We start from the raw sequence: 23,912 nt of genomic DNA on the forward strand, positions 1-23,912 counted from the left end.
ATTTCGTTATAATTGGAAATCTAATAACTTGTAGAAAAGATATGTTCATAAAATGTGTTGAAATTGTTATTATTCATTTTTCAAGATGCTCTAATAAAACTTTATCAATTTGATGTATTTAAAAATAGTAACATTGACAAATTACATATAATCGATAGCATTGTTTAAGAATAATCAGAAATTATATAACTGTTTTGTCAGCTCAATTAAGAAGAGATGTCAAGGCTGCTAGTCTGACAAAAAAGACTTACAGAAAACAAATTAAATTGCAATCAAAACTCTTAAGCCAGTCATAATAAAGATAAAAAATGCTAAATACATTTCCAAAAGACTGTCCTAAGACAATCTGATCAAAATCACACATTAGGATCTGACGGGCAACAATAGAAGGTCGCCTCGTGACCTTTCTAACAACCAATCATTTGCGAGCTTTCATAATTTTGAAAGCGATGCGGTTCTTAATTTTAACCACTGCAGAGCAATTGCCCTGAACATCTCACAATGTAGTGCATGCATGTGTTAAATGAGCAACAGGGGCCGGCTTCTGTATAATCCGAGTCTGATTATTCTGGGTTATTCTCATTTCTCGTTTCATATATTTATTAAATTCTATCTTAAAAACAACAAAATTTGTTAAATCTTTCCTGAACCTTTTCAATAAACATTGATCATTTTGTTCAGGTACTCATTATATTTGATGTGCTGTCCTGGAAACACCCCCAAGAAACGGCTTAATTAAGCAGAGTTTAGAAACATCCGCAGATGCATGTGTTCATTATTAAGCTCGCATATCACAGATAAGACGTAAAAAAATTAAAAATCCGTAACCATATCCTAATGAATATTCATGTAGGAATACTGGAACCACCCAAGTTGAAAAAGGCCAAATAGAAGGAAACTAAAAATACCACAAACATGTACAAAAAAAATTGATGTCGTGCTGAACAATCTTCATAGATCGAAATAACATGTTAACCCTTTCCCTCATATATACACGAAACAACGCACTTTCGACCCCCCCCCCCCTTTTAGGCCTCAAATAGTGAAAAAAAGGTCCTATTTGGGCCCAAAACACATGTTTTTGTTTGAGAAATGTTGCTAAAAAAAGTGAGCACTTTTTCGGCACCGCCCCCATCCAAAAGATACATCAGGGGGTTGCCAGAAGGGGGATGTGCCCTTCTGTTTGGGGGCGGTAGTCCCCCTCATCGCCAAGAAAATTTTGGACTTGTGAGAGGCTAAAAATGACCCCAGGTCGATCATAAGGTAACGTGTAACCAACGCTGAAAAGCTTTTGACTCTATCTAAATTCCTTGAGAAGTGGCAGCACTTTGAAATAAATTTTGATGGTAAAAATCAAGGCAAAATATTGATTTTTGGCAATTTTGAGACGTCCCCTCGTTGCCATGGTAACAAGAAATTAAAGACTGAGCATGTCGTTACAAAGGCAATGGTCCAGTCAACATTTGTGCCAAGTTTGATTAGTATTGAAGCATTTTTCATAGTTTCATAGCAGTTTGAACTTGTAACAGGAGGCTTTTCAATGAAAACGGCCATTTTTCACAATCTGCTCATGAGGGAAAGGGTTAAGTGACAGTCTTTATTATTGCCTGATACCTTATATAAATGTAATTTGGTATTTTTTACTGTTTTCTGAAATTCTAAAAACGTCAACGTTCGCGAACTGTTGACCGGTCAATAGTTTCGACTGTTTCCCTCGCGTGCTCTGACGTCATTGACGTCATAGAGAATTCCCAATTGAAGCGTCAATCGATCATGATCATAAACCAGACGTGACGTGACATAGTTAAAGTATTAAGTTTAATTATCAACATATGTGCAAAACTTTTTTCTTGTTCCTTTTTTCTTCTGCAAGTACTGTTAAAACAGTATTTGATCAGGTAATAAAACAGTTATTTCATATGTGATTTAATGGGAACAGTCAAACAGTTGTCCCTCGGTGTCGGGGATAGTGTTTTGAACTGTTGCCCAAGGCCGTACAAAATACTACCCCCTCCACCTCGGGCCAACAGTTTGACTGTTCCTAAATCGCATATGAAATAACTGTATACTGTTGTTTTTTTTAATAATTCTGGCAGTTCTCAACAGCAGAAGAAGGCACAGGGGCAAACCACGAACGGAATGTTATAATAAACAATTTAAAATATGAAATAATAGAAACCGAAAAGGAAATTAAAGAAGAATTTTTTTTAAAAAGCCAACAAAAGGATAATGATGTAGAGGAAGGGATCAGACGCCCGGCGGGGAAATGACAGGGGTCAAAATTTGAAGAAAAAACTGAGGACAGGGGAAAATACTTACTGTAGACGACAAAACAAGAAAGGACACAAAAAATGCCAAAACAATTACCATGTAGAAATAACAAAATATGTACATCTGAGGAACATAGAAACAGTATCGGACATATAAGAATGACTCTTTTCGGTACGCCTAATATAACAGACATGCTTTCAGCTTTATTATTGTTTACTCTCTATAAGAGAGAAACGACTGGAAAAAAGTGTACAGATTTTTTCAGTCAAAATGATAAAGTTTTAGTTTATGAATATTTTGTGGTCAACTTAATCAAAGGCTTTTTTAAATCAAGAATTAAAGTACCTCTTATTTTTCCATTATCATTAATCGATATAATTTCAATATATTTTATATTTCGGTTTATCCGGGAATATTCCTGAAAAAAAAAAGATTATTAATTAATGATGTTATTGCTCTCGTTATAAAGTCATTACATTACTTCCATCAAGGTCATTAATATATCTACTTACGTCAAATGTAGTCATTAGACCAATGTCGAATTGCTTATGTTTTTAAGTCTTTGAGCCAAAAAGACTTTTAATTAATTGAAATTGCTAACATCGTACTCAGACTTATTAATTAATTTTAAAAATATCTTAAAGTGTTTATAGCTTGACATTCATTTCTCCATAACTAATAATTAAGACAGTAGTTATGATCTTTATAGAGATATCTTTTATTAGGGCCTCCGGTATATGGTCCGTTTTATTTTGTTCTTTTATCTGCTTTATTTTTTAATGTAGCGTGTTTGTTTCATACAGATTTAAACATATCATATATAGAACATCAAGTGAGTTATTTTGTTTTGTACGTTGTAGTTTCAATTATATTAAAGTTTCATTCATATAATGTTTAAATAATTGTTTTATGGAACGATAATTTATCATTTGATATGAAGATGCATTTACCTCTCTTTTTCACAAACACATTATTCCACCACCTCCTTCTACGTCCTTGTCTTATTTCAAAGGTATAACTTTCAATTTATCAATTTTTATCTTCCCTTTAATATAATTAAAAATTCTCAAAATCAGTTTATATCTCACAATCAAATAAGTCTTAACTCTTTGTATTTGGCTGAATCCGGTGTTAGGGGCGTGGATAGTAACTTTCAATTTCCAGTACTGTATGTACGTCCATGAACAGGCTCAACAGCAAGCCTGCAACATTTTCAATTTTGTCTTTTTGGACGCTCTTTATGAACTTTTTGCAAACTCATCAGCTCCTTCTGTTGTAAATGTTACCAAATGCAACGGTGTAAATGTGTTGATATTCATCTTTCATGTGTTTAATCTATATATAATCATGTCGTTGACTTCATCAAAATGCTTGAAAAGCCTCCTAGCTTTGTTGCGTACCCGTGTTATTCATTTATTTATTCATTTATTTTTATTTAAGTCACAAACAATCCAAAGACATTATCAAACAATGAAAGATGTTTAGGTTTTTACAATTTCACATTTATTCTGTTTAGTTCATAACAATTATTATGTATAATCAAGACCGAGGTTTTTGGAGACCGGTGACCGTCAAGGACCGGAGACCGTCGAAGACCGGAGACCGTTAATTGGTAGGTTCAACATTTCCGGTTTGGAAACAACAACAACAAACGTGCATTGAAAAATTAAAATATGCTGTAATGTCTTATCTTTATCGTTTAAATCGAAATAAATGTGTTTTTCAAATGAAGAATTAATGAAAAGTGCAAATATAACCACAGACTTATACTCCCCTTTGTCATCAGTTACAGCCATGCAGAAAGATCTTGGCTGGCGTTCTCTCGAGCATCGCAGACTAGACTTTAGACTTATTATGTTTTTTAAAATTTACCATAACCTAGTAGCCATTAGCCTTCCCACCTACATTAAAACTCCATCTAGGCTTACTAGACATATGCATCCCCTCTCTCTTAGGAAAATACAGGTTACATCAGACTACCATAAGTTCTCCTTCTTCCGGCTTCCCCCACTGTATCACACTTTGGAACCAGCTCCCAAGGAACATTGTCACCCTGCCTGATCTAGATCAATACAAACAGGCAGTGGTTAAGATACAGTATTAGTTGACTTGTTGTGTTTTTACTTTTAAATCTTTCTTTCACCCTTACTAACAAAAATATTTTAACAATGACTAGAAGTTTTCAATGTCTCTCACTGTCCTGATTATGTTCATTTTCAGGTTTTTACTTTCTCTCACACCTTTTACTAACACACCGACGCGCACAATTTCCTGCCTATAACACTCGCGAGAGGGGTTGGCAGTATTCAGAGATAGATAGATAGATAGGTGCTCGTCCAGTCTTGGTGCCCATATAAAAAATAATGAAAACAAAAAACTATTTATGGGTTGAGTCAAAGAAAAAAAAGATTTTTTTCCCCTTTATACCATTAGAGCAATAACACCTTAATCCGACATACCCGTTATTCCGACACTTTTTTATACAAAGGTAATAAAAATCATTTAATTCAACATTTAATTGATATTTTGATTGACAAATATGTGACGTATTCTATTTGTTGACGTCATGAACATTTTTGAACCACACAGTCGCCATTTTGTTGGCATTGATCAGTCAGGGAGTTCCGATCCCAAATTTTGAAAACTATATAATTCGCTTCTTATCGAAACGTGTAAGAGGCCGAACTAAGTAAAGGTTAGTTGGCTACTTCTATTTTGTCGAATTGTGCTATTGTAAACTCTATAAACACCTTTTAAAAGTTGTTTTATACACTGGACTCTCTGCAGCGTGTTTATATTTAAATTTTCCAGCCATGGCGAGAGTGTCGAAGTTAGGAACGGAATTTTAAGGCGGCTCGTTATTTCGACACGTCTTTAATTTAAACTGATAAATGCTGTACAACTTAAATTTAATTGATCAACTGCAGATTTATTTTGTCTGTGAGCGAATTTTAGTAAACATAAGAGTCCTAAATGCTTGTCCATATAAATTGTTCTAAAGAAATTGTAGATATCTTGCTTGTAAATTTTCTTAACAGTACTTAAAATGAGTACATATGTTTAATTAGTAATATGTAGATATAATGAGTCATGTACATTTATTGATGTAAATAGTGATGTATATCTGTTTCCAAATATTTTATTTAAAGTAAAAAACACACACATGAAAATGATAAAGCATGGGTTTTTCCATGTATTTAAATATCGACCTTATTTTATATTACAGTTACAACGATGTCAAAGCAAGTAGCAGCAAATAAATACCGCAGATATTCGCCTTCGAAGTTGGTCACTGCTATATCTATGGTGCAAAGCGGAGCTATGTCGAAGAAAAAGGCGGCGATGACATTTGGAATACCAAGAACAACACTGATTGATAAGCTTAGTGGAAAAGCACCAATGGGTTCGAATCCTGGTAAGCAGTGTGTACTGACAGTGGCAGAAGAACGTGTTCTTGTTGATTACATCAAGCTTATGTCATCTATAGGTTATCCACTAAAGCGTCAAGAACTATGTTATGAAGTAAAAAAGGTTTTAGATCACGATGGGCGGAAAACACCTTTTAAGGACAATCTACCTGGAAAACATTGGTATCAATTATTTTCAAAACGTCACCCTGAGCTTTGTGAAAGAACTGCTATGGCTTTAGGTCACCAGCGATCTTTGATTAATTTTGAAATGGTTGAAGGGTGGTTTAGTGGTTTAACCTCTTATCTAAAGCAAGAGGTTTCTGACTGGAAAGCCCTTATTAACGACCCAAGAAGAATGTTCAATGCCGATGAAAGCGGATTTCCGTTATCTGTAACAAATGGTAAAGTCTTAACGGAAAAGGGTGTTCGGCATGTTTACCAAGTTTGCACAAGCAATAAAACGCAAATCACAGTGCTTGTGTGCTTCAACGCTTATGGAAATTATGTATCGCCTCTAATAGTCTATCCGGGAGATCGATTCCGTGACTCTGGAATACACGAATTTGACGAAGCTATATACGGACATACGAGTAGCGGTTGGATGGACTCAGAATTGTTTGTGGAATTCCTCAAACACTTGAATGAATTTGTTATTAACAGAAACATTCCAAAGCCCATCATGCTTCTGGTGGATGGACACTCAACGCACATGTCTTTCGATGCTGCACATTACTGCTTTTCTAATGGCATCATATTGTATTGCCTCCTTGCAAACGCAACGCATGTACTCCAACCTTGCGATGTGGGCTTCTTTTCGCCTATGAAAGCCGCATGGAAAAAGGAAGTTAAAACATGGCAGCTTGAAAATCTTGGCCAGGCACTTACGAAAAAGCACTTCCCTGGGGTTTTCAAGAAAGCGTGGCTGAAAGTAGCTAAGATTGAAAACGCGATTCACGGGTTTCAAAAATGTGGACTGTTTCCTTTGAATCCAAATAATATTGATTTAACGAAATTGAACCCGTCCAAGGCAATTTCTCACACTATAACATCTGAAAGTGGTGAGCAAATCGGTGATGACAAAGATGTCGCTGTCAAAGTTACCGGAGATGCTGAAGTTGATTCAGTTCAGCTGAACAACACAAGTGAAATGAGTACATCTAGCAATATGATAACCTCGCTTGATGTAACAACAGATGACATGAATACATGTATCTCAACAGATAATATGAATACCAGCAGTCAGATAAGCACAGACGCTGATGAGAAAATCAACCATCTCCAAGGTATTCACAAACCAACGGCAAATATTACCGATATTACCGATATCAGTAGTGGGAATCAAGCACCAGGTCCGTCATATGTCAAACAATCTAGAGACACGGTGTCAGAATCATTTTCTTTGCTTGCTGTACCAGAAGTTAAGAAGAAGCGATCAGCTAACACTCTACGGAAAAGGCTACCTAAAGCATTATCGGGCAAAGAAGCGCTAAGAATGCTGCAAGAAAAAGAAAATGCTAAAAAGGCTGATGAATTGGCTAAACAGAAACGTAAAGAAGAGAGAGAAGCAAAAAAGGCAAAGAAACTTGAAGAAAAAGAACTCAAACGAATCCAACGAGAAGAAAACAAAAAGAAAAGAGTGCAGTCACGATTAGTTAAACATAATCAATCACATAACAAGAAGCGGTCCAAGACCAATGAATCTGAATCTTCTGAGTCATCTGAAGACGACTTTGAAAATCCACTGATTATGGATTCAGATGATGACTGCAACGAAGAGCTAATCTGCCCTGGATGTCAATCCGATGAAGGGAGCAGCGAGGAATGGATCCGTTGTACTGCTTGTTCCCGTCGTTGGCATATCACGTGCACTGGTGACGCCGTATTGTTTGAAATCCCGACTTCACAGATTAACAATTATCCGTTTCACTGTGAATTCTGTGTATAGAATATATTAAAGTATGCACATTTAAAACAGAAAAAACAGCTAGCATTGCTCGACTGGTCAAACAAATAAGTTTAATAGTTCGTTCACATGATGTTAGGGCCGTTAAATTTTAATAAAAGAGTTGGAATTCATTATGTTTATGTTTTTTTTAAAACACAATATGGGTGTCGAATTTAGGGTCACCGTGTCGGAATAACGGACTCAGAAGGAATTAGATTAGTAATGTGTTACATCACATACTTTAGGTTTATTTAAGAAGTTGTATTTACAAAAAGAACCTAAAATGAAGGACACTTTACATTGCGGTGTCGAAATAAGGATATGTATAAAATTATACAATTATCACGAATTTTTATCTTAAGGTGTCGAAATATGGATACTTTACTCTACTACGAAAAGGTCACCTAGTCACCTTAACGCTATGAAGCTTTACTAGGACACGCTGTGGAACAACCACAATGTCCAGTTCTGTAACAATACAAGCTATTTTAAAACTCTTTATACATCATGCATTTAGAAAATTGTTAACATAAATTTGTCATTCTACCTTACATACAATCTTAAATAACCTACATTTAACTTGGACACTCCAACTTGTTAAAATTTTGCAAAACAACAGTGAGTATCGGCCACTTTGTCGAAAACGAAAGTACAAAACATACATCATATTGTTCCGCTGTCCTGGTCCCCTACGACTACCTTGCTGAACAATAGGGGTGTAACAATACAGCAAAAACCGTATTGCAATGTATTGCCATTTTGCTGAAGCGTATTGCAATATATTGCAATACGTATTGTCTTGTATATGTTTTGATGTAAAGATGGAGTAACATTTATATATTATTATCATATGTATATATTTTTAGTAGAAACTTAATAAAAATGTAAGGAATAAATATGAAAGTAAAGTGTCACACAATTTGATAAACAAAACTAGTCGCGTGTGACCTTTCACATCTGGGCCGCTTATGTAAATTATGCGGCGCGCTTATTGACTTTTAAGTGTACTAGTTGTCGATACTTTTTATCTTACGTTTGGCGCCAACAAAATTGGCCAATTAAAGATTTTATGTGAAATTTGTACAAAATTAGAAGGCAATTAATTGAAAATTATGATTTTTATAAAATACCGGTTTTCCAAAAATCGTACCGCGGTACGAAATTTATTTTTTCATATTGCAATATATCGGTATACTGGTAAACCGTTACACCCTTACTGAACAATAGACAACAGTAACCAATAAATTGATGGTTACCGTTGTCTACCATTCTGCGAACGTAGTCGTAGGAAACCAGGAGAGCAGAACAGTACCATATAGGTTTTGTACATTTGTTTTCGACAAAATGGCCGACCATCAACGGAATTTTGAAAGATTTTAACAAATTGGAGTGTCCAAGTTAAACCCTTTCCCTCATGAGCATATTGTGAAAAATGGCCGTTTTCATTGAAAAGCCTCCTGTTACAAGTTCAAACTGCTATGAAACTATTAAAAATGCTTCAATACTAATCAAACTTGGCACAAATGTTGACTGGACCATTGCCTTTGTACAACAATGCTCAGTCTTAAATTTCCTGTTACCATGGCAACGAGGGGACATCGTAAAATTGCCAAAAATCACTATTTTGCCTTGATTTTTTCCATCAAAAATTTATTTCAAAGTGCTGCAACTTCTCAAGGGATTGAGATAGAGTCAAAAGCTTTTCAGCGTTGGTAACACTTTACGTTATGATCGACCTGGAGTCATTTTTAGCCTCTCACAAGTCCAAAATTTTCTTGGCGATGAGGGGGACTACTGCCCCCCTTCAAACCCCCCCCAAACAGAAGGGGGCACATCCCCCTTCTGGCAACCCCCTGATGTATCTTTTGGTCATAATTGTATGTCACTGACCAAGTTCCATAACTCTATCTTGCATTTAGGCTAATTTATCTCCCTTTTCTTCTTAGTCTCTTGGTTAATGTTTACATGCAAGTTTTACATATCTCAATAACTATTAAAGATATTTATTTAAAACTTCACATATGCATTTAGGTTTATAATTGTAGGTCACTGACAAAGATCCATAATTATCCCCCGCCGATGGAATCGGGAGGGGGATATAGTTTTGGCGTTGTCCGTCCTTCCGTCCGTCCGCACTCACAGGAGAGTAATTATGTGGCTAGAGGGACAATAGGTAACTGTTCTTTCTCTTTGATGTCATTCATTCCGTAATGTTTTTATGTGGCTATTTTCTTTTGTGTGGCTAAAAAGAACAATAGAGAGAACAATAGAGTAGCCACATAATTACTCTCCTGTTAGAACGTCCGTCCATCCGTCCGTCCGAATTTCATTTCCGGAGTAGTGAGCAACTAATGGCTGGAATTCAACGAAACTTTATGGGAATGTTGATCAGCATGTGAAGTTGTGCACCTGGGTATTTTCGTCTGGATATTTTTAGTATTTTTAGAGTTATTGCCCTTGACTTAGAATTTCGTTTCCGGAGTAGTTCTCTGCAACTAATGGCTGGAATTCAACGAAACTTTATGGGAATGTTGATCAGCATGTGAAGTTGTGCACCTGGGTATTATCGTCTGGATATTTTTAGTATTTTTAGAGTTATTGCCCTTGACTTAGTAAAATTTTGTAATTTTCAACTTGTGTCGCATGTAACTCAAAAAGTATTTGACCTAGAGTCATGAAACTTTACAGGAATGTTGATCAGTATGTGTAGTTGTGCACCTGGGTATTTTCGTCTGGATATTTTTAGTATTTTTAGAGTTATTGCCCTTGACTTAGTAAAATTTTGTAATTTTCAACTTGTGTCGCATGTAACTCAAAAAGTATTTGACCTAGAGTCATGAAACTTTACAGGAATGTTGATCAGTATGTGTAGTTGTGCACCTGGGTATTTTCGTCTGGATATTTTTAGTATTTTTAGAGTTATTGCCCTTGACTTAGTAAAATTTTGCAATTTTCAACTTGTGTCGCATGTAACTCAAAAAGTATTTGACCTAGAGTCAGGATACTTTACAGGAATGTTGATCAGCATGTGTAGTTGTGCACCTTGGTATTTTCGTCTGGATTTATTTAGTATTTTTAGAGTTATTGCCCTTGAATTACAGTAGTATAAATTTGCAATTTTCAACTTGGGGTTTGCTTGGGGATTTATTCAGTATTTGTAAAGTTCTTGCCCTTTACTTAGTAAAAAGATTTTTAGTTTTCAAAAAATATTTGACCTAGAGTCATAAGATTGACAGAACAGTGGCGCGGTGGGGGCACCCGTGTCCTATGGACACATTTCTAGTTTTTATTAAAGAAGAATTAAAATGATTTGTTACAATAACATTTAAAAATATTTGAAAATTGTGAGATCCCTTCTTGATGCCTTGAAAATGGCAATGAAGTCTGGAGATTAAGATGTTTTTACATCTAGGTGAGCTATTGTGATCCCCCACCGTCCGTCGTCGTGCGTCGTCAGCAATTTCTTTAAACAACATCTCCCCAGAAACAAATGACTGCATAGCAACCAAACTTTACAGGAATGATCCTAGGGTGGTCCCCTGCCAAAGTTGATCAAATGGTTCCGGTCTGTTGCATAAGTAGGTCACAGGGCCAGAAAAGGAGTTTCAAAAATGCAAAATTAAAAAATCTTGTCTGAAAGTACAAGGCCTAGAGCTTTGATATTTGGTATATGATATAACCTATAGGTCCTCTACCAAAATTGTTCAAATTTTAGCCCTGGGGTCAAAATTGGCCCCACTCCAGGAGGTCATAGATTTTCCTTATATGTATATAGTGAAAACTTAAAAATTCTTCTTGTTTGAAGGTACAAGGCTTCAAGTTCAAAGAATATTACAGTTTATGCCATGAATAATATATAAATAAAGCCTTAATATGTCTTCAGTTGTTGTGTTAATAATAACCAGTACTCGGCGGGGGATATAAATTCAACGAATTTGCTTGTTCTATCTTGCATTTAGGCTGATTTTTTCTCCCTATTTTCAACTTAGAAATTCATGGTAAAGTTTTGCTTGTAAGCTGTTATCTCCATAACTACTGAAGGGTTTGTGCCTTTTTTGGGACAATTTTATGCATTCATAATAATAAAGCAGTGATTTACTTAATAAAACATCTTAATAACAAGCCTTTGTACCTTTTCCGTCAATTTTATGTATTCATAGGTAATTAGCATTATTATACTCAATAAAACACCCTTGTGACAACTTTTTTTAATAGTCGAGCGTTACTGTCCTCCGACAGTTCATGTTACCAGTTCTAAGCCAGCTTTGCTTTTAACTTTTATCTCAGTCTTGTAGTTCTTTTTAACTTGTTTTTACCTTATGTCTATAAATTTGCACTTAACATATTTGTTTTTAACAGCTATACCAAGACAACGCGCCTGCTTAGTGTAATTGATAATGATTTTGAAGCAGTATAATGTAGATGTAGACCACACAGTGCTTATAAATAAATTTTATCCTACTTATATACTCAATCACTGCCAATTCTAAGCAAGAATGCGATTGTACTTGATATTGCTATTTGACTCTAACACATTTAAGTGACATAACATGCAGTTCCATTGGGACATAATTATGTGCCACAGTAATTTGCTGATGTAAATATTGAAATTATCTGAGCACAATTTACACACCATCTGCTACTCTTCTTTATCATCAATTTAATTTTTGACGGTTTTCTCTCTGGATCAGTCTTACCCTATTTGGCAGAAGGTGATACACATGATGTCATATTGACTTTATACTTTACATGTTTAAATTAATGTCCAGCAGTAAATGGCTCAATTTATGTGTCTTGTGTGCATCTAAATAAAGTTGACGCTATCTGTGTTCTTTGAGTAGCAATTACACAGATACAGATTAACGGTCTGTCATATCATTTAAACTGGATCAGTTAAACAGCTGTTTGAAATGTGATGAAAGAATGCTTAAGTCATAATTCATTTGTTTAAGTATGTCAGTAATTTTCATAATTTATATTTTTCAGATTCATCATTTAATAATAGTTATCAAAGATGGCCTTCTCGTTGACATCAGATATGAATTTGCTGAAGAATATGCCTGCCTATAAACCATTACTGAAAACAGTATTGAAATCACAGATTCAACTGCTGGTATGCAAGTTTATTGTTGTTGTTCTTATTTATTTAATATAGACATAGCCATAGAATTCTTTGTTATTTAGAAAAAAAGTTATCATATTGGTTACAATTTTAACTCAAATCTATGTTCTTTGTACAAATCTGTCATTTAAGACTGACTCCCATTACTATAAATGACACTATTATTTATTAAGTATTAGATGAATTGAGTAGCGGCGTGTCCAAGTGGTCAACATGTCAACTAGTAATCTTAAGGATTGCTGGACACGTGGGTTCAGACCCCATAAAGGGGAAGCCATTGTTTCAGTGAGCAAGAAACATTTCACTCATTGCTTCTTACTTGTTGGTTTCCATATGTTGTTTCATAAAGCTTATAGCTTCCAAAACAATCATGCCAAAATAAATTAGTATAAACTAATTACTAGTAGATGAATTGTGGTTCATTTCATGAATCTTCAGCCTCAGGTTTCAAATCTTTGTTCAGATCAGATGCACAGACCTATTACATTACAGGTTGAGCAGCTATCAGAATATGGGGATGAAGAGTGTATGTTCCTGACTGCCAGCTTGACGGATGGTACCTTATCATACATTGGTTCAAAATATGGACACTCATTTTTAACCAAATATAAAAATATCAAAGGAAACTTCTTGAAGTTTTGTCTAGAAAGTAAGTTTTTTTACAACCCCTAAATGTTTGTTTATTCTTCCTTCTTACCTTCCATTTAAAGCTTCCAGATGAACCAAAATATACTGTATTTCAAGAAAATCTTTGAGAAAAAAATGTACAAAGAGAAAGATTCCAGTGAAAATTTAAATGTTATGTGCGATCAATGACTGGTTTTTGCAGCATTTATCACCATGTTTCTACTGCATGACTAACACAGTAAGGTCTATTTTTGCATATTTTGACCTTTATTAGGATGGTAAGTGCATTTTGCAATATGTTAACTTTTTTTTTGTTCATTTCACAATATTTTACTAAAGTATGTTTTCAAAATTTTCATGAAAATTTGCATGAACCTGGAGATGTGCTGCTTTAATGAATAGCCTTTCTTCTCATTGTGCCTTCATTTATTGACCAATATCTGAGTATTTAACTTGCTAAATTTGCGTAGTGGTTTTGCCCTGCTTTGAATTCAAAACAGTCAATTTGACATAGCAACATGTCAGAATAATTATTAAATTACTGAAGTTATTCAAAGTAATTTTTCCATTTTAGAAAACAATGATTCAAATTTCTATATATGTTATGATTTAAATTCATTGCACTGAAGTTCTTACAAAGAAGTAATTGTATTGCCAACATACCTGCCTGTATGCATTGTATGTTTGCATGATAAACAATAATTAGAAATCAAATATTTATCTTGAATACTTTCCATTTTAGAAAACAATGACTCAAATCATGTTCAACATTTGACAACTGTTCAGTCACCTGGACCACCCAAAGAACAAAGAAAATTGAACAAAAGACAGCACATCATAAAACAGCCTGAGCCCAAACGATTCAAACTGGAGTCTCATGATACAGACGTATCGGCAAATGAATTAATTGCAGATATTACTGTAGATACTTCTCCTAAACAATCAAAAGACAATATTGATACTAGTACAAGTAGGCAAAGTGAACAAAGTGAAAAGAATAAGGAGAAAATGAAACACCAACAAGAAACAAAGATTGTTAAATATAGTCATGAAATAAATGGTTACGAAATAGGTTTAAAGGGATCAAAAGAAAATGATGAGATTCAAAACTGTGATAATTTTGATGACACAAATAACATGAACAGTTTTATTGTCAAAGTAGAACCTGACTGGGAAGCAAATTGTGAAGATGTTACAATAAACATGGAGGATAAATTTAACACGGAGAGTTCAGCTAGAGGTACAACAAACACGGAGAATAGATATAACAGGGAGAGTTCAGTTTCCTCTGAGAATAGTTTAAGCTGTACGGACATTTCTTCATCATATCAAAATTCTAGGTCAGGATTAAAAGAAGGTAAATAGACTTGTACTTAACTTTTTTTTTCTTCTTTTCTACTTACTACAAATATCATGCATACTTTAAAAAGAATGTCTAAACAATTTTGGATATATGACAATGCTAATATGACTGAGGTATTATGAAGTCTCATTTACAGCTCTTATTATAAGTGTTGGAGAAGAACTTTATTAGGTTTAAAAACTTATATTCTAAAACATATATGTATATCATGTAACGGTACTGTGCATAGTTTCGAATGACTGTTTAAAACAAGTTATCATTTTAACAGTTGTCTTTCACAGTAAGGCAACCATGTTCGTAAACCTCAATTCTTAAGATTTTGCATACCTAAATAAACATATTTTCCGCACCCTAAACTCATGTAATAAAATTATCATATACATGTATATATGCAGTGTTGCATCTAGCGCGATTTAAGTAAGTTTTAATCAGCCCTGGTTATTTACATTCACTTATATACAGTTAAGTCTGCAAAATAAATATAACTAATAGATGAAGTGCTCGTTTTTCACGGGACACTGTCTTACCAAAAGGTAACGGCAGTGAATAAAGTTATAAAAATTTTAATGGATTTATCTTTTTTGTGATTCTTATTTTATCCTTAGTTTGTACAAATACATGTTGACAGCACTCTAGTTTGAATTTGTTTGGTTATTAATCTTTTACTTGTTGCTTTATTTTTAGCTTTTCTGCGGCCAGAATTTCTATGCTGTAATGATAGGCTGATCTGGGAGAAAAACAAACTACCGAAGCAAAAGCGCGTCATTAAATCGGTTCCACTTTGGAAGAAGTACAGTGCAATAAAAGAAGTAGAACTTAAAAAAGAAAACAAAAGTTATGATTGCTCAAGAGTTTAATGTAGCCTCAAAGCACATTATCAACATGGTTGAAACATTCTGAACAAATTAAGGCTGATGTTGGAAAAAGAAATAATAGATCCGAGAAAAAAGAAACGGCGATTTTTCTAATTTTCATGACATCGAGACTGCTTTACTCGAGTGGCTTAAAATCGTTCATCTTCAGGCAGTAAAATTCCAAAAATAACTAGTGTCAATATCTGTGACAAAGCAAAACAGCTTGCCCAGCAGTTTGGGTACACTACAGAGACGTTTAAATGCTCCAAAGGTTGGGTTGAGAGGTTCAAAGCAAGACATGGCTTTGATAAAAACTTTGTCAAAAGGAGACAATTGTAATGGAGAGTAATGGAATATAGGATTTGAAAGATTAAAAATAATTATCCTCATGTGCATCAGTTTGTGACATAGTGAATGATAATTAGAATGTCTTAATTATATCTTTAAATTGGCCTCAAGATATTTGTATCTTCCCATTTATGTAATAGAAATTAAATAAACAACTATGGTTACATACATGTACATGTAATTTAATGCCAAAGGAAAATTTTTATTGTCAAGATACAATTGCTGGCAGCTATTTTATACATTTCTTTCAAAGACATCTTTGTAAGTTTATTAATATTTTTATATAGTTATTTATAAGGAACTCAGTTTTACATTTTTATCCTTACTTTTGTTCAGCAAGGATGGACTACTTGTGGACAGTATAATGTACAAACAAGGTGACAGGTTGAAACCTTTGAGAGGGTCATGTGAAAGATAATTTGATAAAATATGCTTTGTAACTCTTTGAGTGGTTCTTTACATTAAAAAGGCATTTCTTAAACTCTGGTCTCATGTCTGTCTTTATGAGGTTCATTAGGGTATTAAATTGTCAATGTGTTAATAGGATATTTTTTTTTATATAGCATCATGATGAATATGTATATTTGGCTTTTAAAAGACATTGCCATAAGTAATACTGAAGGATTGTTTAGTTAGATCGTACATTTAAACACTTAACAAAGGAATAAATATTTTATAATGTTAACCAGTCACCACTGTTGACATAGAAATTTTGTGTATATTTGAGGTACTGGACCCCTGTCTACTCTTATCAGAGTTAAGCATTATATACTAATATGCTGTTCAGTCATGTCGGTTTAATGTTCATTCCATCTATACAATCAAAATTACTTAAAAATAATATATGTAATAATGTTAAGATTTTATATTTTGTGTATGTTTTTTTAAAGCTTGACTATTAGAAGAATAGGGAGAGCTATTAATTGTTCTCATGTCTGCGGGTAGTTGTCATACTTTGGTTAAGCTTTTGTGTGCAAGTTCGAATCTCCAAAACAACTGAAGGGAATGGGTTGAAATTTCACACACTCATTCTCTGTGATTATTAAACATGATGGGCACAGATTCTATAACTCTTAGTTACCTTTTAAGCTCACCTGAGCTAGCTCAGGGTGAACTTTTAGGATCGATGAATGTCGGTCATCCGTTCACATTTGTTTGTTAACACTTTAGAGGTCACAGTTTTGCCTCATTCATCGTCAAACTTTGTCAGGATGCTTGTCTAGGTAATTGCTCGGATGGGTTTTAACATGGGTCATCTCGGATGAAAAACTAGGTCATAGAAAAATCTTGTTAACACTCTAGTGGCTACTGTATTGATCCAAATATCCTAGAAATTGGTCTGAAAGTTTGTTTTGATGATTTCTAGGTCAAGTTCGAATATGGGTCACCTGGGGTCAGAAACTAGGTTACAATACCCAGATATGAAAAAAACCTTGTTAGCACTCTTGTGGTCACATTTTTGACTCAATTGTCATAAAACTTGGTCAGGATGCGTGTCTAACTTCAAGTAAGGGACTGCTGAGTTTGATGGGTCAGGACTGGTGAGCAATCTAGGGCCATCTTGGCCTTCTTATTTACAGAGTTATGCCCCTTTTTTACGGTTGAGTTCTGAGAATAGTCAATTACCTTCTCACCTCTTGTTTTCAGATGCGCCCATCCTGCCTTAGTGACTATCTGTTTTAATAACACCCTGTCTACCCATCAACTTTACTTATAGCAGAAAATTAAATACTCATATATAAAAAATCCATTGTCCATGAGTTTCAAAATAATTAAAAATTATCAGAACAGATATCAAATTGCCAAGTAACAATACTATATATGACATGTATATTGTAAAAGGGTCAACCATTTTAATGTTCTTGAAGAAAATAAAATGCACTTTTAGTTGTTATAAATAAAATACAATGTTTAGGATATTGGTCTAAAGTTTGAATACTGCATATATTGGTTGTTAATACAAGTCACAGTCTTGGGAAATGTTATTTTATTGAAGTTTTATATGCAGATAGTGAGATACTCTGTTTAATAAGACAATCTGTGTTTATTAACTTTCGGTTGCTATAGACAGGTTAAACTGTATTATTTTTATGCCACCGCAGCATCTGTGATGCGGTGGCATATAGCGATTCACCTGTGTGTGTGTTTGTTTGTGTGTGTGTGTGTGTGTGTTATATAGATTATATAGTGAACTTAAAAAATCTTCTTGTGAAAAACCACTAGTCCAATTTCAACCAAACTTGGCAGGATTGATCCTTGGGTGAAGGCCTTCCAAAGTTGTTCAAAGAATTTCATTCCATGCAGAATTCTGGTTGTCATGGCAACCAAAAGGAATTATAGGAATAAATTTAAAAAATCTTCTTGTAAAGACCCAAAAGGCCTAGAGCTTAGATATTTTGCATAAGGCATTGTCTGGTAGACCTCTACCAAGATTGTTCAAATTATAGCCCTGGGGTCCAAATTGGCCCCGCCAATATGTACATATAGTAAAAACTTAAAATACCTTCTTGTCTGAAGGTACCAGGCTTAGAGGTTTGATATTTGGTATGTGTTATTATCTATAGGTACTCTACCAAAGTTGTTCAAATTTTGCCTCTCTAGTGTCAAAATTAGCCCTGCCCCGGGGGTCATAGGTTTTCCTCATATGTATATAGTAAAAACTTAAAAAATCATCTTCTCTAAATTGACAAAGGCTAGAGGTTAGATATTTTGCATGAAACATTGTGTAGTGAACCTCTAGCAAGATTGAACAAATTATAGCCCTGGGGTCAAAATTGGCCCCACCCCCGGGGGTCATTGATTTTCACTATGTACATATCGTAAAAAATTAAAAAATCTTATTGTCTGAAGGTACAAGGCTTAGAGCTTTGATATTTGGTATATCAATATGATATCATCTATAGGTACTCTACCAAAGTTGTTCAAATTTTGCCTCTAGTGTCAAAACTAGCCCTGCCCCGGGGTCATAGGTTTTCCTCACATGTATATAGTAAAAACTTTAAAAAATCATCTTCTCGAATTGACAAAGGCTAGAGGTGAGACATTTTGCAGTAAACATTGTGTAGTGAACCTTTAGCAAGATTATTCAAATTAAAGCCCTGGGGTCAAAAAGAAAAATGTGTTCCTACATTACTATTTTAGTATTGTATTTATGTGGTGGCATAGCATTTTTTACAAATGCAATCTTGTTTATATTTTTGTTCATTTGATAGTTATTTATTATTCAAATGGCTATTAACATTGGAAAGCAAGCCTTGAATATTATGATAAGATATTCAGGTCTACATGCTTACTGTTTTGATTAATGTACCTCATGCATATTGAAATCATTGTGATTCTTTATATATACCAGATGAATCAAACTTTTGTATTTTTCTTATTTCATTAAAATTTTATCTAGTTTTAATTACATTTGTATGTAATTATTCTTATAAATCAATTTTCAGAATGCTTGATCACAATTCAATGTTTATAATTGATGATATAAATCATAATAATAAATATATATTATAAATATGAATGTGTTTTATGTTCCTTTAACATCTAGAAGAGATCAACATTTTATCTTCAGCTTCAGTCATGATTGTAAACTAAGACTAGTAACTTTCAGATCCAGCATGTTACAGTTAATTTATTTAGAAATAGATATCAATTTTCAGTGCATAATGTTGTAGAATAATGCATGGTTCGAGTTCAAATGTGCAGTCATCGAATTTAGCACTGGCCCAGTGGCCAATGAAAATTAGTTTGGTCAGTGAAAATTTAGTTAAATATATAGTAGAATAAATTAAAAACTGGAATTCGGGCCTCTTAAATTTAATGACTGAATGTTGCATAGTCCCTATAATTAACGGACAACATTTAATCTAGTAACGCAATGTGGCCCACATTTCAAAATCATTACTTTACGTGCTATTATATAATAATAATTTACTTGATATTATGTTGCTGTTTCTTTCTTCCAAAGTACATCCATGTGATCAGTATTTATCAATCACACAGAGAATTAGAGTCAACTTTCCCTTTTGCAAGACAGATTCCAATTAAAATTTATAGGCTCCCAAGAAAGGTACAGTGATTGGATGATTGGAAGTAGCAGGTGCTTGTAATAGCATCCAATTAGCACACAATGAATTGTATAGGCTTGCAAAGACATGGTACAGTGATCAAGCCAACAGTGCAACATTCTTCAATTTTGCCATTTTAACATTTTTTGAAAGATTCATTTAAGAAAATAAAGGTTTATGGGTAGCAAAACAAAATAAATCCCATAGAATAATCAACTAGTTTTATTCTCCTCTTTACTTCAACTATATACATGTAAACATTACTCTCAACATTCTAGACATAACACATTAAAATACATGTATAACATATTGCATTGTTTTACAGTTTAATTTAAACAGTTACTAATATTACAGTCTCTCAAAGCAGTCATATTTTCAATGTAAAATATGCAAGTACAACAATTGTCCATGCAAAAAGTAAGGTAGTAATTGCTGGTAATACAAGTAAGTCTTTTGTATAATAGTTAATACATTGCATCATTCTATATACGCTAAATTAATATTACATACACATTGCAAAGAAGAAAAAAGAGACTTTGATAAAGTGATAAAAAATGCTTTGAAATAAGCACCTTTAAGCTAAAGTCAAATTCAATAAAGGCAACTTTGGAAAAAATATCTCATTTCTATTTTATATTTATTATATCTATTATATTTCAACAAAATTGTATGTAAACAAAAATAAAAACTGACATTAAACACTGACTAAAAACAATTTCAAAAACAATTAAGTGAAAAGCTGAATATATAAAAAAATTCATCACAGTTTAATCAAGTATATTAATCATGCAAAGCAAATAAATAGTTAGAAATATGTAAACAACCAACGACATATTGCAGTATGAAATAAAATACCACAAACTCTGTTATAACTATATATCAGGAGAGACAACTCTTGATGTGAAAATTCTCTTCCATATTATGATTGTCTACCTTTCTATACATCTTCAGTGTAACAAGTTACAACATAAAAAAATAACAACATTTTCATTTTTTGCATATAAATAATTTTTTGGCCAAAAAATTTTAACAGTCAATAGGTTGGTAAACAAAATCATTAAATAGCTATATCGGATCTATATCTCAGGAAAGATAACTCTAAAAGTCAGATTTATTCTCCCAGATCTATCATGGTATTCTCTTGGAATTCGATGCTGAAAAAAAATGTTTTATCATTATTAACATTTCACATAGAAATCATATATGTATTATCAATTAACTATAAAATTCTTACATACATTCATCTCTTTATATGCTCATATAAACATTTCTCAGAAAAAGAATACCCAATTTTAAGCTGCATGCCTCCAGATGAGCCAAAATATTTCAAAAAAATTTAACTTGAGAAAAATATACTTAGATTTTAAGAAAACTAAAAAGATTTAAGCTTCAGGTAATAATTTACAAGTGAAGCGATTAAGGACTGATTTTGCAGTATTCTACTGCAATACTAATGCAGTAACTAAGGGCCATTTTGCTTATTTTGACTGTCTTTTTGGTAATTTTTGTGGATTGCAAGTGCTGTTTGCAATGAGTAAATTATTTTCTTTGTTCACTTCACAATATTTTAATTTTAAATACATTTTCAAAATTTTCATGAAATAAGCATGAAACTAGAGGCATGCTCATTTTAATGAAGTAAAGATAATTATACATTACATGTACTTGATAAGCTAATAAGCAAAGAAGTGTAAAAGAAAAATGATTATTTACATGTAAATATCTTGTTTAAAATTAAACTATTTAAAATTGAATAGAAATATTTTTAACCTCACCTGCCAGTCATCTTGTGTAGACCCTTCCATAATTAACAATGATCCATGTGTGAGTGGTACATCTATATGTTGCATGTAGGTATAATCTCCCTTTTCAATCTAAAAATACAAAAAATCATATGTTATATAAATTCCATAATAATACACTGTATCTAGACAAATTTCTTATATGAATACAAGACTTGTGGAATGCATTCAGAAAACATGTAGAACACATACAAAACACCTGTGGTACACATACAGTACACCTAAGGTACATATACAGTACACCTGTGGTACATAAAAAGAACATCTATGGTACATATACAGTACACCTGTGGTACATGAAAAAAACATCTATGGTACACATACAGAACATCTTTGGTACACATACAGAACACCTGTGGTACACATACAGTACACCTGTGGTACATAAAAAGAACATCTATGGTACACATATAGTACACCTGCAATACACATACAGTACATCTGTTTTACACATGCAGAAAATTATATGCATGCATAGTACATAATGTATAACACTCCTTATTTTCTTTTAAAAATTTTAACAATATAATTCTTGATACAGCATTGTTAACCTTGTAAATGACACTAGTTGGTATCAAAATCCATTCTGATTTTTAGCTCGACTATTCGAAGAATATGAGAGCTATTGTAGTCGCCCCGGCGTCGGCGTCTGCGTTGGTTAAAGTTTTTTGTAATGTCAAATATCTCAATTATTACTTGAGATATTCAATTGAAACTTACAATACTTATTTATAGTAACAAGGTACATCAGATTGACAAGTTTGATAACTCTGCCTACAATATTGACAGAATTATGCCCCTTTTTAACTTAGAAATTTTGGTTAAAGTTTTTTGTAAAGTCAAATATCTCAATTATTGCTTGAGATATTCAATTTAAACTTACAATACTTATTTATAGTAACAAGGTACATCAGATTGACAAGTTGGATAACTCTGCCTACAATATTGACAGAATTATGCCCCTTTGGAACTTAGAAATTTTGGTTAAAGTTTTTTTGTAAAGTCAAATATCTCAATTATTGCTTGAGATATTCAATTGAAATTTAAAATACTTTTTTGTAGTAACAATGTACATCGGTTTGCAAAATTGCATAACTCTGCCTGCAATATTTGCAGAATTATTTGCCCCTTTGAAACTTAGTAAATTTGGTTAAAGGTTAAAGGTCTTCAAAGGTATTTACTTGAAACTTTACACATGCACTTAGGGTCATAATTTGAGGGTCATAATTGTATGTCACTGACCAAGTTCCATAACTCTATCTTGCATTAAGGCTGATTCATATCCCCTTTTCTACTTAGTCTCTTGGTTAATGTTTACATGCAAGTTTTACATATCCCAATAACTATTAAAGATATTTATTTAAAACTTCACATATGCATTTAGGGTCATAATTGTAGGTCACTGACAAAGATCCATAATTCTATCTTGCATTTAGGCTGATTTTTCTCCCCTTTTTCAACTTAGAAATTCATGGTAAAGTTTTGTTTGTAAGCTGTTATCTCAATAACTACTGAAGGGTTTGTGCCTTTTTTGGGACAATTTTATGCATTCATAATAATAAAGCAGTGATTTACTTGATAAAATATCTTTATAACAAGCCTTTGTACCTTGTCTGTCAAATTTATGTGTTCATAGGTAATTAGTATTATTATACTCAATAAAACACCCTTGTGACATTACCTTCCGAATAGTCAAGCCAATACTGTATAATTAGACTCTCTCTAAGGCCTATAACATGAATTTATAAAAAAAAATTAGCCCTTTTGTGAACTTAAAAAATTTAACATTATCAAGGCTCTTTTACTATTAAGCACTTAGAATAGTCGAGCATGCTGTCCTACCCGACAGCTCTTGTTACAAGCACTAATTGAGACACATGGTGTTATGGTCTTACTGTAAAATGATGCCATAAAACAATTTTAATTTATAAACTTTTCATTTGAATTAGATTTAGTAACTTTAATATTATATATTACAGGTATTGGTCATGAGGTATATGTTAAAATTGAGCAAATTCCTGATGCAATTCCTCGTGGTTATTTCAAACCTGTTACATTTCATGGACAACTGACTATTGTATCTTTGATTTGGAAAGGACTGGG

At 33.3% G+C, this 23,912-nt stretch overlaps 2 protein-coding genes and 2 long non-coding RNA genes across 4 annotated transcripts; 3 read left to right on the forward strand and 1 right to left on the reverse strand.

The window, feature by feature from the left end:
• The first annotated feature begins 3,883 nt into the window (after positions 1-3,883).
• Positions 3,884-15,925, forward strand: LOC132718034 (uncharacterized). Its single transcript, XM_060701641.1, has 5 exons — positions 3,884-3,949; positions 12,613-12,739; positions 13,241-13,397; positions 14,118-14,732; positions 15,423-15,925. The coding sequence occupies exons 2-5, from the start codon at positions 12,641-12,643 to the stop codon at positions 15,593-15,595; spliced, it is 1,044 nt and encodes a 347-aa protein (XP_060557624.1). The 5' UTR covers positions 3,884-3,949; positions 12,613-12,640; the 3' UTR covers positions 15,596-15,925.
• LOC132717981 (uncharacterized) lies at positions 4,745-8,011 on the forward strand. Its single transcript, XM_060701593.1, has one exon. The coding sequence runs from the start codon at positions 5,506-5,508 to the stop codon at positions 7,624-7,626; it is 2,121 nt and encodes a 706-aa protein (XP_060557576.1). The 5' UTR covers positions 4,745-5,505; the 3' UTR covers positions 7,627-8,011.
• A 228-nt stretch (positions 15,926-16,153) lies between the features above and the next one.
• LOC132718043 (uncharacterized) lies at positions 16,154-19,705 on the forward strand. Its single transcript, XR_009624035.1, has 2 exons — positions 16,154-18,504; positions 18,844-19,705. It is a non-coding gene; the product is annotated as an uncharacterized LOC132718043 (long non-coding RNA).
• Positions 19,706-20,213: 508 nt separating this feature from the next.
• On the reverse strand, positions 20,214-22,069 carry LOC132718049 (uncharacterized). Its single transcript, XR_009624036.1, has 2 exons — positions 21,783-22,069; positions 20,214-21,161 (listed from the first exon to the last, which is right to left on the reverse strand). It is a non-coding gene; the product is annotated as an uncharacterized LOC132718049 (long non-coding RNA).
• Positions 22,070-23,912: the final 1,843 nt, after the last annotated feature.

The sequence above is a fragment of the Ruditapes philippinarum genome, unplaced genomic scaffold (genome assembly GCF_026571515.1).
Source record: "Ruditapes philippinarum isolate M1 unplaced genomic scaffold, ASM2657151v2 ctg1922_1_1_1_1, whole genome shotgun sequence".
Taxonomy (NCBI): Eukaryota; Metazoa; Mollusca; class Bivalvia; order Venerida; family Veneridae; genus Ruditapes; species Ruditapes philippinarum.